The sequence below is a fragment of the Corapipo altera genome, unplaced genomic scaffold (genome assembly GCF_003945725.1).
Source record: "Corapipo altera isolate COAL_440 unplaced genomic scaffold, ASM394572v1 46, whole genome shotgun sequence".
In the NCBI taxonomy this organism is placed as follows: Eukaryota; Metazoa; Chordata; class Aves; order Passeriformes; family Pipridae; genus Corapipo; species Corapipo altera.
Genome location: NW_020884883.1, coordinates 11501219 through 11515979, shown reverse-complemented (window position 1 = coordinate 11515979; position 14761 = coordinate 11501219). Strand labels below are relative to the sequence as shown.

General features: G+C 45.9%; 1 protein-coding gene across 6 annotated transcripts in view; it reads right to left on the bottom strand.

The window, feature by feature from the left end:
* MYCN (MYCN proto-oncogene, bHLH transcription factor) overlaps positions 1–3450 on the bottom strand; it is a 6458-nt gene extending 3008 nt beyond the window's left edge. For 2 of the 6 annotated variants that reach the window (XM_027641135.1, XM_027641140.1), the window contains exons 1-2: positions 1767–2026; positions 119–942 (exon numbers count right to left, since the gene is read on the bottom strand). In XM_027641135.1, coding sequence (XP_027496936.1) covers positions 119–833 — 715 coding nt within the window. In that variant the 5' untranslated portion in view covers positions 834–942; positions 1767–2026. Of the gene's footprint in view, positions 1–118; positions 943–1291; positions 1405–1766; positions 2027–2187; positions 2371–2406; positions 2826–3318 lie in introns of those variants that run through there. The other 4 variants (XM_027641136.1, XM_027641137.1, XM_027641139.1 and 1 more) reach the window with 4 other exon arrangements.
* Between the last annotated feature and the right edge of the window lie 11311 nt (positions 3451–14761).

Here is a 14761-nt window from a genome sequence, read left to right as displayed (position 1 = left end):
CCCCCCGAGGCCGACCTGTGGGGCGGCGCGGACGGAGGGGACTTCTTCGAGACGGGGCCCGGCATGACCAACAATCTCAACTCCATCATCATCCAGGACTGCATGATGGAGCTCTTACCCGAGTCGCTGAGCGTGTCGTCCCCGGAGCTGCTGCTGCTGGCCCGGCTGTCCCCGGCGGGGCGCGGCGAACGGCCGCCCCGCGGAGCCCCACCGCCCGCCGGGGCCGCCGCCGGCGCCTCCCGCTTGTTGACGGGGAAGGGGAACACCACGGCCGGGTCTACGCACTCGGGCACGGCGCCGCCCAGCTCCGCGCGGCCGCTCCCGGCGGCGGGGCCGCCCGCGGGCCCCGGGGGTGGCGGTGGGGCGGCGGCGGCGGGCGCCTTGCTCTGCAGCTTCTCGCTGACCGCCCGCTCCAGCTTCTCGCGGGCGGAGAAGCCGCTCCACATGCAGTCCTGGATGATGATGGAGTTGAGATTGTTGGTCATGCCGGGCCCCGTCTCGAAGAAGTCCCCTCCGTCCGCGCCGCCCCACAGGTCGGCCTCGGGGGGCAGCAGGAGTAGCTCGGACGCCCAGTCCAGGGGATCGGTGGGGCGGCAGCCCCCCAGGGCCGCCCCTCCCCACGCCACCGGGCCCCACCCCGGAGGGTGCTCCTGGAGCCCGGCCCGGCTGGGAGACAGGGGAGGGGTGGGCAGTAGCTCAAACTTTTTCCAGATGTCCTCGCCGGGGGGAGCGGAGTCCGGCCCGCACAAATAAAAATCATCTTCGTCTGGATAGAAACAGGGCTGCAAAGAGTCGAACTCGAGATCTGGGTTTTTACTGACCATTCCTGGCATTACGGGTCTCTTTTTGCTGATCCCTGGGTCGGGCAATGGTTTCAAAGACAGGTTTTACGGGTATTTCCACCAAGGGGAAGAAGAAAAGAGGTTCTCCCAAGACCTGAAACTAAACCAAAAAAAAAAAAAAAACACCACAATTAAAATACGAATTAAGAAGCAGCCAAGACCGTGACTCCCTCCTAACGGAAGGGAAAAAAATAATAATCCCACCATCAATAGCAAGGCAGAGGGAGCCTTCAGCAAGTTGAGGAAAAAAATGCATCTCACATCTTTCCTCCCGACTCAAAATATTGAAAGCAAAGCGCTCAGGTAGTGCTCCCCCGTGCAGAGCCTGCCCCCCCGCTCCGCGGGGACACAAACCCAGCCTGTGCTCATAGCCCTCGCCTGCTCTCCCCAAACCGCTTCAAACGCTCAAAACTGCAGAGTAACTACAGACAGATGCATGGCTTTGATACCATAATCTCTCCAGAAAGGCTTCTTAATATGCCAGCAAAAGTAGAGGAAGTTTACTCCTTTTGTCATCTGCGGAGCAGTGCAAAGGGGAGAGGAGAAGGATGCAAAAAAGGGGGCGGAGGGGGTCTTTGCAACTTCGCAAATCGCCAGTTCACTCACTCAAAGCGAGCCAGCGAAATCCGCACACAACCCACGGGGGGAGGGGTGAGAGGAGGGGAAATCCAGCAGCAACAGAAATTATCAACCTTATGTAATAATCTCACGCACAAAATGCATTAAAACCACCCCGGCGCCACCAACAAAGCCTCCTGATTTGCCAAGAAGGCATGGGAAGTTTTTCTCCCCCTTTTTCCTGCAACAGCGAGGTTGCAAGGACAACAACTCTGCTCATTTTGCCACTTCATGCACTCAAACCTCCCGCAAACACACCAGCTCTCCAGCTCTCTCACTCCGGGGAATGTACGCTGCTGCCCTTACCTCGGCCAGACCCCCACTCACTACCCGCGGCCATTCAACCACTGCCCCATTCCTCTGCCGAGAGCTCCGTTGCATCAGACATTAAAAAAAAAAAACCCCACACACAAAAAACCCCCAACAACAAAAACAAAAAAAGGCTTAAAGTCCAAAGAAGCCAGTCAGCGTTTCCATTCAGTTTGGTAAAGGTACCGCGAAAGGAAATCGTTCTGCTGGGTTCACAACAGCTGACGCTGAAACGGAGACCAAAAGAGGGGGAAGAAAAAATCCTTGAAAAGCCTTATGATGAAACGCCGAGAAACGCGCCCGGCTCGGCTCAGCTGCGCTCCCGCCCCGCCCCCTGAGCGCCTCCAGGACTGTGCATTTTTCTACTAGGGAAATACATTAAACCGTTTAAAATGCAAAGCAGTAAAGAGGCACCTACAAAACACTGGCGATCTCAATGCGACAGCTCCAAACCAAAACACAAATATCCTCCAGGATTTCCTTCTGCTCAGTGAGAACCCCATTCACGCTCCGCTCTGCCCCTCCGCTCCCCTTCCCGCCCCATCCTCCTCTCGGCAACTCAAACGCGATGGAGAATTGGATTTATTTGACTGGGGTTTTGTCCTGCAGCCCAGAGCCTGCAGCTTCCTCTTCTTACCTCCTTGGTGATGGTGGTGGGTGTGTGAGGGGGAGGAGTGGCGGGGGGAAGGGGAGAGAAAAAAAAAAGGCAGCTGATGGTGTCTGTGGCACTTTCCGCGCCCGCCCGCCGGCCCCCGCGGCCGCCCCGGCCTCCGCATCCACCCTCTGCTCGCAGACAGATGACTGTCACTGCCTCGCTTTGAAGCGGCTGGATATTATTAACCCCCCCAAAAGGCAATAAAAAAAACCCGGTAAAAACCCTGACACACTCAGGAAGGAGAGCTAGGAAACAGGGGGAGAAAGGCGGGAGCGACGGCCCTGCCCCCCCTCCACGCGCGCAGGGCGGGACCGCGCGTTTGGCGCCAAAAGCCCCGTTCGCTCTTTATCCTCCGGGAGGGAGCTCGGATGTCCCAGGGCCGGCCCTGCTGAGCCCCCCAGTCCCTTGGGTACTCTATACTTCCCGCTCCCCCCCCCGGCCCCGAGCTCGGGGGAAACGTCGCCTCCGGAGCGGTGTCCCCCCGGCACCCTCCGCTGCGACCTCGCGCACAAACACCTGGGGCAGTTGAAAATAAATAAACAAGTCGGGGCTGAGAGAAGTGGCTGGGCGACAGAGCCACTCCAACTCGGGGCTCTGAACACGATCAGTAGCATTTGCCCTGCAGCGACCGCCTCCCCGCAGGCGAGCGGGGCTCTCACGCCGCCGCTGCCGCGCTGCCGGGGCCGGACCCGGGCAGGGGGGCGGGCGGATGGGCCCGGCCAACCCCGCGCTCAGCGCTCCCGGGTCCGCACCGGCACCCGGACCGGGATCGGGATACGGCGGGAGCCGCCCGCGTTCCGCTGCCGACGGCGACACCTTGCGGACGAACGGCGCGAACGGCGGCGCTCCCGGCGCTCCCGGCGCCCCCGCGCATTCCCCGGCAGCGGCACCCACCGCTCTCGCGCTTCCTTCCCCGCGGCGCGGGGCCGCGGGACGGGACGGGGCAGGACGGGACGGGACGGGACGCGGCGGCACGGGACGGGACCACGGCGCTTCCCTCGGCGATGGGCGGCAGCGGGCGCTGGTACGGTCCCGGTCCCACCGCCGCTCGGGGCGGTACCTCCTCGCTCATAGGCTGCAGGTTGAGGCGGGGACTGGGCGTCGCTCGCTGCAGCCGGTGGTGGCGGGCGGTCGCTTTGTGTGCGGCGGCGGCGGTGGGGCCGCCTCCCCGGCCCGCCTTGGTAAGGACGAGCCCGGGCTCTTCAAACCCGGTGGGCACGGCAGTGAGAGAGCGAGCTGGGGGGAATAAACTCCGAGGGAGGCAGGGATGTGTCGTGTGCACCTTCGCTTCGTCACCTCCAGCAGTTTTGGGCAGGAATGTCCTGCCTCTCCCGCGTGGTGATACCCCCCTCGCCTCCGTGTCACGTTTCAGTGGCCAAAACTCGGAGGCTCCACCAGCCGTTCAGTGCCCTGAGGCGGCCTTGGGAGCCGTCTGGGGGGCCGGCGAGGTCCTGCAGCCGCCGTGTCCGGGACAGCGGTGGGGCTGGCCGGGCACCCCGGGCAGCTGGAGTGGAGCTGGCTCACCAAAGGTGGCAACTGCTTTGCAATGACCCTAGCCAAGGTAGTGAGCCTCTTGCTTCCCCTCACCGAGGTAGCTGGTTGCATTTTTGTTTAAGAGCCTTCGGTTGGTCCTGGCTTAGAGCAGAAAAAGCACCTAGAAGGTGAATCCTCTGTACCAGAGCTTCCAAGTGAACACTATTCAAGCAGGGAACGCTGAAGGTGACTTTCATGACTCCATGAGTCAAAACTTGGCTGGACTCAGCTGTGGCAGGGGCGGCGCCCCATAAAGCAGAGGAGCGCTGGACCTGCTGCTGCCGGGGCTGCAGCCAGCCCCCGTGGTATGAAGCTCATCAGGCTTGCCTGAACTTTGGTGATTTGGCCTCCATCCCTTTAATTCACTTTGGATTCAAGACAGGGGAATTAATTGATTAGCTAAATGTGCACTTGGTTCTTTGAAGATGCAAAGTCTTATGAAAGCACCGAGCTGTATTAATTTCTTTTTGGATGATTTGTCTGGACAAAAAAGGTGTGGGTGGTTGGGATTTCCCCCCCTCACATTTCAGTAGCCTTAAACAGGTTGCAGCTTGTGAACAGTTAGTATGTGGCTCACAGAATGTGTTAACAATTTATTCATACTCATTAATCAAGGACCTTTGTGGATTTAAACAGTTATATATGATTTGCTCCTTTAATTATTTTTGTCTTCCGTAGAAATGGACATGGGCTGCTACCTGATTTATTGCTAATTTAGTATAAATTCTCACCTAGATTTTCTCAACAGCCTTTTTAATTTTCCTTTTTACTTTTTCCCCATATGTATGTGCATGGGAATAAAACTGCCAACTTCTAGGAAAGTTCCACTGTGGTGCGTGATATCTTTTGTAGTACCCTGGATGAGAACATTAATAAGGGTTAACACTTAAGACAAATTTTTTGAAGTAACTTTCATTGCCAAAAAAAATCAAACCAACAAAAACAAAACACCCAACAAACAGGAAATGGAAAGCAATACTCTGAAAAACATTGCCATGTATGAGCACTAATTCTGTTTAGACAAAAGGACTTGTTAAAACTCCAGATCTATTGCTTTGTCTTGTACAGTTAAGAAAGACATGGAAAGCTTTGGTAGGACTGCACAAATCTTTGTGGCGTTTTGACTGATGTTTACTTTGGCTCTTTTATCAACATTTACTTTTCTTTCTCTAATCTATCTCTGAAATGAGATATATTGAGAAGCTTCAAGGCAAATGGAAATCTGAAATTACTTGTAGTTACTGTAAAATTATTATGTTGTTTCACTGGGAAAACTTGGCAATTAAGATGTGCTGATACTAGAACTGGGTACCAATATAGAACAGTTGTGTAACAAATATATTAAGGCATTGTAAGAATTCATTATCTGGAAAAGTAGAAAAATGTGTAAAAAAGTGTATAAAAGGCTAAAGGATACTTTTGCTTATACAGTGGTAGGAATACAAGTGAATCCAATGGTCTTTAATTTGGCCTAATGATGAGCCTGACAAAGCACTGTGCTGAGGGCTTGGAGGTACATGCCGGGGCATAATACGGGGCATAATACGTAAGTAAGTTGCTGGTGGTCAGGGCTACAAAACATTTTCCCATTTATCATTATTGATTCATTAAGAAATGCTATATGAGGCAAATTTCTCTGGCCACATATACCTTTATTTCATGTTAACAGCCTGCAACTGTTGAGAAGATCAAAAGAAACAGAGTATTATTACTTGATATGTGTGCAGTTGTCTTCCTCAGAGGCACCCAAACTTCAGTATATTTCTGAATTTTCTTTACTAGTCAGAAGTGATGTATATACTCTCTTGACTCCATATTACTGTGTAAAAGATTTTGTAAAGAGTTTTGTTAATTGGGGTATGGGAAAAGTGGCCAATACCCCCAGTGTGCTGAGTGCACTTGGCAAAACGTGACAGAATTGGAACAATTTATCCCTGTTCTGTCTCAAACAGCAAAAACTACATGTGAAACTTTCTGTGTAGGACTAGAAAGGACATAAGTATAAACATTCATAGACCTGGATTTTTATTTTTCTTTCTTAGTCCTAATACACTACCTGTTAGATAGTAAAATTTTAAGTAAATTGAATTAAGTATTTGGAGTTGCTGTTAAAGTTAGCATAACAGTTACAGCAGCTGCCAGATTTAGAGGAGCAGATTTATTCCTGCATACGTTAAATAAACTTGCAAGGGAGTTGTGCTGCTCCCTGCTGTGTAGCTGCTGAGGGTGTGTAATCTAAACTATTTCTCTTACCAGTTTCTCTGAAGGTAGACTCTGCTATTGCTTTTACCCTCATTCAGGTGAGACAGGATTAGGGACTTGCCCAGTGTCACATATGGTAACAAAAACAGATTTCCCCAGTATGCTGACTGTAACAGTCTGAGGTAGCAATTGCTTTCTCACAAGTTCTTACAGAGTGCATCAACATCATCTATTAAGATGAGAGAATAGTGCAGAGTCCCAAAGACCTTTGGATGTCACCCCTGCAAAGAATAACAGATGTTCTTGTGACATAAAAGCTCTCAAGTACTGGCCATAATACCTAGTGCTTGTATAGTTTCACATGACCAAGATGTTGAAAAACTTGAGTTATTTCACTTACAGTAACTTCAGAGATCTCTAGCCAATCTCACCTGTGCATCCAGAAACACTTTAAGGAGTACCTAGTAATCAGAGGACTAGTTCTATTTAATTAAAACTAGTTTTGAGGTAGTATTACTCATAAGAAGTAGTCTGATAATAGAATAGTACCCTGGCTACTAAAAACAGAAGAGATGCTGGATTTAGCCGGGTAACTGTGGCTGAATACTCTACCTTTAAGTGTTCCTAGATATATAAGAAATCATATTTCAATAGCTGGTGGAAAGAAAAACAGCTTTCTTCCTTCTCTGCTTGTCCTAGTTAGAGCAACTGGGACCGATTCATCACTGGATGGGTGTAGCCCAAAACTGTGTATTCTATAGCCTTCCATTTCCCAGAAACTGTTATCAGTAGAGGCCTGCGAAATGGGAAGATGTTCTGTCCTCGTACCCTTTTATGGAATTCCCCGCTCTGAGGGGAAGGACTGAGCATTCCTGCCTGAACTGGAGAACATATAAACTTGGAGTTTCGGGACCTTTTTACCACTCGTGGGTCCAGAGGAAGACTGCAGATCACCACTCTCAACCAGACTGAGACGACCACCCTCAGCTGGACTGCAGTCACTATTTTTGACCAGAGTGCACCAGCAGGTTTTTCCCCTCTCCCTTTACTTTGGACTCAGGGGGGGCCCTGTTCATGCCCCACGGTGCTTGGTTATACATTTGGGTTTTGTGGGTTAAGACCAATTGTTTGTCTGTATAATCATACTTATTGTATTATTTTATTAAATTGTTATTCTGACTTGTAATCTCTCTTTTGAGTTGAGTTCATTTCCCCTGCTGGTTAACTTTTAAACCAGCACACTGCTTTTTGTATGTATTTGGTTCCTTTAAAAGTTGTGGGTCAGACAGGTATTTGTGTACTAGTCTTCTTCTGCTTCCCTTCTGGCTGCTCAGAGAGCATTGGAAAACTTTCATTTAAACCAGAAGGACTAAAAATGTATTTTTTAGATTTGGCAGAAGCTGATGGCACTTTCTCAGGGAAACATCCTACTCGCAGCAGATTTTCAAGCCCTATATATGGCTAGATAAACATCTAAGCATTTGTTATCTTATGGTTTTATTCTGAAGCAAAACAAAAGAAAAATAACTTCAAAAAGTTGCGGGTAAGACCCCTAAGTGAAATGTTTCACAATAAGGCTGTGTACATAGAATCACAGAATTGTAGAATCAATTAGGTTGGAAGAGACCTCTGAGATCACCGAGTCCAACCTGTGACCGATCACTACCATGTCAACTAGACCATGGCACTGAGTCCCATGTCCAGTCTTTCTTTAAACATCTCCAGGGATGGTGACTCTACCACCTTTCTAGGCAGACCATTCCAATACCTAATCACCTTTTCTGTGAAGAATTTCTTTCTAATGTTCAAACTAAACCTCCCCTGGTGCAGCTTAAGAATATGTCCTCTTGTCCTTTGGCTGATATCTAGGAAAAAGGGCCAACACATCCACCTGACCACAACCTCCCTTCAGGTAGTTGTAGAGAGTAATAAGGTCACCCCTGAGCCTCTTCTTCTGCAGGCTAAACAACCCCAGCTCCCTCAGTCACTCATAATAGGACATGCGCTCCAGACCCTTCACTATCTTCATTGCCCTTCTCTGGACCTGCTTCAGCACCTCAATGTCCTTCCTGAACTGAGGGGCCCAGAACTGGACACAGCACTCGAGGTGTGGCCTCACCAGTGCCGAATACAAGGTAAGAATCACTTCCATAATCCTGCTGGCCACACTATTACTGATGCAGGCCAGGATGCCATTTGCCTTCTTGGCTACCTGGGCACACTGCTGGCTCATGTTCAGCCTCTGTTGACCAGCACCCATGGGTCCTTTTCCACTGGGCAGCTTTACAGCCACTCTTCCCCAAGCCTGTAGAGCTGCCTGGAGTTATTGAGCCCCAGCACTTGGTCTTGCTGAGCCTCATACTGTTGGATTTGGTCCATCGATCCAGCCTGTCCAGATCCCTCTGCAGAGCTTCTCTACCCTCTAGCAGATTGACACTCCCCTCCAACTTGGTGTCGTCCTTGAATTTGCTAATGGTGGACTCAATCCCCTCATCAAGGTCATCAATAAAGATGTTAAACAGGACTGAGTCCAGCACTGATCCCTGGAGGACACCACTTGTGACTGGCCACCAACTGCGTGCAGCACCATTCACCAGCACTCTCTGGGCCTGACCATCAACCAGTTCCTAACCCAGCAGAGAGTACCCCTGTCAAAGCCATGGACGGCCAGGATTTCCAAGAGTAATATGGGAGATGATGTCAAAGGCTTTGCTGAAGTCCACATAGACTATATCTACAGCCTTCCCCTCCTCCACCAAGTGGGTCACCTGGTCATAAAAGGAGATCAGGTTGGTCAGGTAGGAACCTTCCTAAACACATGCTGGCTACATCCGACTCCTTGATTGTCTTGTGTGTACCAGACATGTATTAGAAACAAATTTTGAGAGCCTAGTTTCAGCTGTCTCTTTTTATTAGAATTTTTGATGCCTAATTAAGAATGATCTTAAAACTTTTCTTGGTTGAAATATTAATAGGAACTTTTTTCTCTCTCTCCAGTTTCCAAATTTAAAGAAAACTCTAAGATTTTTAATGTTTTGTAGACCTTTCTCCTTTAGGTTGAAACGGCCTATTGAGTTCAAAATTCATGTCAGGGAATGAAAAACAGATAACTACATTGAGTATGTTTGTTTTCCTTAGGAGACTAAGTCAAGAGGAAACCAGGCACCTGAATTTTAAAATTTTGAATTTATTTAATTTCAACATTTAAATTTTTTCTTTGTGGACAAAAATGATTGTAGAGGAAAAGTACCTCACTGTGCCTGTTAGGCTGCCACAAGAAACATTATTAATACAAAATCTGTGGATAAATTCACTTTTACAATATAGTAACCCACACACATTTTTACAGTAATTGCTTCCTCCTAAATGTATACATAGACATGAAAATATATCCTAATTGTAAAATCATTTACAAGCATTTATCATTCTGGCAAGTATATCTTTATCAGTAGAAAGGTATAGCTTTCCTAAATTTAATTGTCACAGAAATATCTGCTGCTTAGTGGCATCGAGTATCACTGACAGAACAGTAGAGACTGTATGACTAAGCAGCAGATATTGTGGGTTGTACTTTTATTATATTCCTGTTTTTATAAATACCTGTGACATAATGAATACATTCAATAAGCACATACATTTCAGGACAACAGCCATGGCAAATGTTTTTTATGTAACAGGTGAATAGGTAAAAAATGGTGGTACATAATGAGATAATGGTACATTATCAGAGCAATCACAGAATGGTTAAGGTTGAAAGGGGCCACAGTGGGTCATCGGGTCCAACCTCCCTGCTCAAGCAGTGCCATTCCAGAGCAGATGGCACAAGATTACTCTTCCTGATGCTCCCCAGGATACCACTAGCCACCAGGGCTCACTGCTGGCTCACCTGCCAGGTCCTTCTCCACAGAGCTGCTTTATGGGAGGTCGTTCCCCAGCCTGTCCAGGTGCATGGGGTTACTCTTCCTCACATGCAGGACTCTGTATTTACCTTTGTTAGATTTCAGATGGTTCTTCTCTGCCCATCTCTTCAACCTGTCGTCCTTCTGAAGGGCTGCAGAGCCCTTGAGGTATCAGCCTCTCCTCCCAACTCTGTGTTGTCAGCAACTTGCTGAGGAGGCATTTGCCCCTTCATCCAAGCCACTGATGAATAAGTTAAACGATGCTGGGCCCAGTATTGAACCTTGGGGCACACCACTGGTGACAGGCTTCCACATAGACACTGTGCCACTGATTACAGCTCTCTGAGATCTGCCATTCAGCCAGTTCTCAGTCCACCTCACTCTCCACTCATCCAGTCCATGCTTCCTGAGTTTGCCTACAAGGATGTTGTGAGAGTCAACAGTTGTATTGCTGAAGTTAAAGCAGACAATATCTACTCTGCCCATCCAGGTAGTTGTTTCATCGTAGAAGGCAGTCAGATTGGTCAAGCATAATCTTCCTTTAGTGAATCCATGCTGACTACTGATCCCCTTCCTGTCTTCCATGTACTTAGAGAAGGCCTCCATCCCCTTTCCAGGGATTGAAGTGAGGCTGACTGGCCCATAGTTCCCTGGGTCCTCCTTCTCACCCTTTTAGAAGACTGGGCGGACATTTACTTTCTCTTAGTCCTTAGGCACCTCTCCTGATCACTACAGCCTTCCAAAGATCGTTGTGTGCAGCCTCAGTAGTGTCCACCAGCTCTTTCAGCACCCGTGGATGCATCCCATCAGGGCCCATGGACTTGTGAATGTCAAGTTTGCCTAGGTGTTCTCTAACTCGATTCCTCTTGATCAAAGGAAAATCTTCCTTCAAACATTCCTTTTCTCCAGTCTCATGTATATGAGAGCAATGATGAACTTGCGTTTTGTTAAAATAATGTATCTTTTTCAAAAAGTTAACAAAAGTAGATCAGTACAGTTGCTGCTTTTTACTTTTTTTTTTAATTATGGTGAATGTAATTTGCATTCTGCACGCTGAGACACTAATCTGTATTACTATGCTGCAAATGAATGGTAATTGTCATCTACCAGTACTTCTGAAGCTACTCAGTGATGCAATTTTTTACTGTGCTCTTCAACCACAACAAATACGGTAAACCTCTTTTAGGGTTAGATATCTTTATAAAATAATCTTATCACAGGTCTTCAGTTTTTCTTTGAAAGTCAAGAGTTTGAGCCTATTCAGACAATACCCACTCCACTGTCTGTTAAAGCCACAGAAGAACTCTTTGGAAAATTAATTTAGTGAAGCCCAGACTTGTACTTATATTTTGCAGTTCATAAGCATGGAGAGAAGAGAACCACAGTGAAGGGCAGCTTCCTGCTTCTCTTGACCTGCTGTAGGTAATAGGCAGGTGGGAAGAGGACTGGTGGGGTCTGATGGGTTCATGAAGTAAGTTTTTCTCCTTGCGGTGGTCCATGGAAACACCACTTCATCAGGAAGACTTGTTGTTCTCAATTAGTTTAATTCTCTGAAAAGCTTAGTTTAGTTAATTTTTTTTATTATTTTCACAGCAGGAACGATTAGGTCAGTGAACACTGGAAGATCTTTGGGATTGTTCACATGGCTTGTAAAATGAGCTACTTACATAGTTTTTCCTGATTCTTACCCAGTTCCTTTTCTACCTGTTCTCCCTCTGTTTTTCATCATATGTTCAATCATTTAGTGGTTTGAAGCATTAAAACAGTTTATGTTTATGTGTACTTAAATGTTTTAAATTTATTTTGAACAATTAGCCATTTGTGCATTTTTATGCAAGCTCACTTTACCAACTATTTTTGAAACTTTAGCTCGAAATGTTTCTCTGGCTACAAAGCCTATTTACCATTCATTATCATTAAATATTTTACCAGATAATTCACTGAGACAAATGTGAAATGTGCAGCTGGGAAGGTAAAATTATAACCAGTCACATAAACCTGTCCTCTTTAGCTCCCTTTCAAACATCTCCAAATGTTACCAATAGAGAAAGACATCCTCGGAGAGTGGTTTGAAGCATGAATTCTTTAGTTTTCAACTGGAATCTGCTTTATGTTTGAGAGGAAGGCTTTAATTTCCTGCATATGAGATTCATTTTCAAATGCAAACTAACAGGAAGATTAGCCTTTAAAGGCTGTTAGTGACTGGCCAGAAGGGTCTTGGTGACTAGAATATAAGAGGGAAAAAAAGAAAAATGTGGGCTTAAGAGAGTGAATAAGGATGCATCAGCCTATACTTTCAGCTGGTGTCAATTGAGATGGCTTCCTTCCACTGAGATTGTGCCAGATGGGTCAAGTAATAGATCTGTCCTCTCGTGATTCCAACTTTAGTCCTGCACCACAACTTGAAAGTAGTTTTCTAGATTCTTTAGTTTGTTATTTTATATGCAACAGGTAGAACCTTTGTTGATAACCTGTGAGACATTCTTCAAAGCTTTGCCATAAAAACTGTTAACAGCAAAGGAAACACTTAACACTTATTGCAGTAATGAAAATATCTTCAGACACGTTAAAGGCCTTTATGGAGTTTTAATGGTTTTATTGTTATTACCATTTCTGCTTTAGTAAATCAGCGTATCAGAATTTTGTTTATTTATGTGCCAGAAATTATTGATATATCTCTGCCTGTAAGCAGAAATGTCTGAAGAGTTATGCCACAATCTTTGGATGTCTTACCATTTCCTCCCCCTTTGCATACCTGTCATAATCTCCCATAGAGAGCTGGCTCTGTCCTTAATGTCACTTGGTCTTAATTCCTATGGGGTTCTGTGGAACGCTCCTGTTTCCTTGCCAAATCATGGACATCTGAGCCTTGAAAAAGTTGTTCACTTCCTGGTAAAACAAATGATTGCTGGAGATGAGAAACCAGACTCAACAGAGCCAGGTTTGCATTCGTTTCGGCAGCTCCTATGATCTACTCATATATTTAATATATTCATATGTTTTTCTATGCAAATGCAAGGGAGTTTTGTATGAACCACAGCCTGTAAGTCAGAAAATTGCTTTGAAGTGAGCCATGATCAATAGGAGGTTGAAAGAGGTGTCTCGTTCTGATTATTATACATAATTATTGCAAAATGGTGTGACATGTTACAGGCTTTCAGAAGCAGTAAGTTTTAGAAGCAAGTGCCATAACAAATGTGGTTTATTATTTGATTTTTTTTCTCTTCAATGAATAATCAACCATCTACTGTACTGATCATGTTTAATACTGGATTACTGTTATTGCAGTGCTCTGCTTTGAATGTTTTTAGGGCTCATCAGCATTGTAACTTTGGCATTGGCTGTCCATATGTCTTAAAGATTTGGTGCTGCCCCATATTACTGAAATAACTGAAAACATGCTATAAGATCTAGACCTGACACCTTCCATCTAAACCTGTCTCTCATGGTATTATAAAGGCAGTTCTGCTGCCCCACTCCTTGGTTCCTGAAGTGACAGGGAAAAAAGTGAAAAAAACTGATCAAGAAGCATCAAGTATGTGGCAAGCCAAGTTGAAGTTGAAAAAAGACAGTACAAGACAGGAGACAAGACAGCATGTCAGTCTTGTAGCCACCCCAAAGAGGGTGTGAATGAGGCAAGAAAAGATTTCATGGAGTTTTGGCTGAATTATATTATAAAGCATAATTTAAAACATCCTTTAAAACTGCTCACTAGTTTTGCCTTTTTTTACATAAAAATTAATAATTTGGTGACCTTTAATGACTTTTGATTGGGTAATCTGCCTCTTTAACTGCAGAAGAGGCAGTTAAAGTCAGAATATCCTTGCACCCCTTAATTTAAATAGTTTAAAAATTACTGTTTGAGTTAGAGCTGAGAAAACTGAAAAACATATACTTGGTTTTGTTTCCACTGTTATACAAGTATATCCTTAGATTCTGACTGTTAATTTCTCTTTTGATCATTGTATAGGAAGGTCTTCCTTGTCTTATTGTTAACTGAAACATCCAAAACTGTAATCCTGATCTGGTAGTCCACAGCTGTGTTCATGTGATCAGACATCACATGCAAAACGCTTTTTCCTCAGTAATCTAATATTTATGAGCCATTACAGTATTAAGGTTTTCTGTACTGGTAGTGCAGATATTTGTTTTCCAGTGACATAATTTCATTGCTAAGAACAATTTCTACTTAACAGAACTGAAATATTCTTGATATTCTCAAATTGAATGTCTAATATTGAAGTTTTGAATAGATGGGTCAAATTAGCAAAGGAATACAGAAATGCTTATTATTTCAAAAGAGATGAAATTTATATTAGAGGAAGAGAAAAATGGTGAGAATTTTTTTTGTTTTGTTTCTAACCTGAATTTACTCAAGTCTTCTAACAACAGTTTTCATTGCATCAGTTCCAGAGTGCTAAATATGTGACGTTTTGGCAAGATCATTGCCTCAAACATACTAGTACTGTGCTGGCAGTCCTGCTCTTTTGACTTGTATTCTGGGTGCAGGCAGCTAGATCAGCATTAATCAGTGCAGAAAATCACATTCCTGTGCCAGGGTTTCAGACTACTGGTAAAGACTTGTTCTTGGCAGGCCAGCAGTACAGGTACAAGGTTGGAAGGCATCCTCCTTCCAGTGTGTCATGGTGTCGAGGACTCATTTTTTGCCTACTCAGGAAAAAATATTACTGAAATATTTCTTT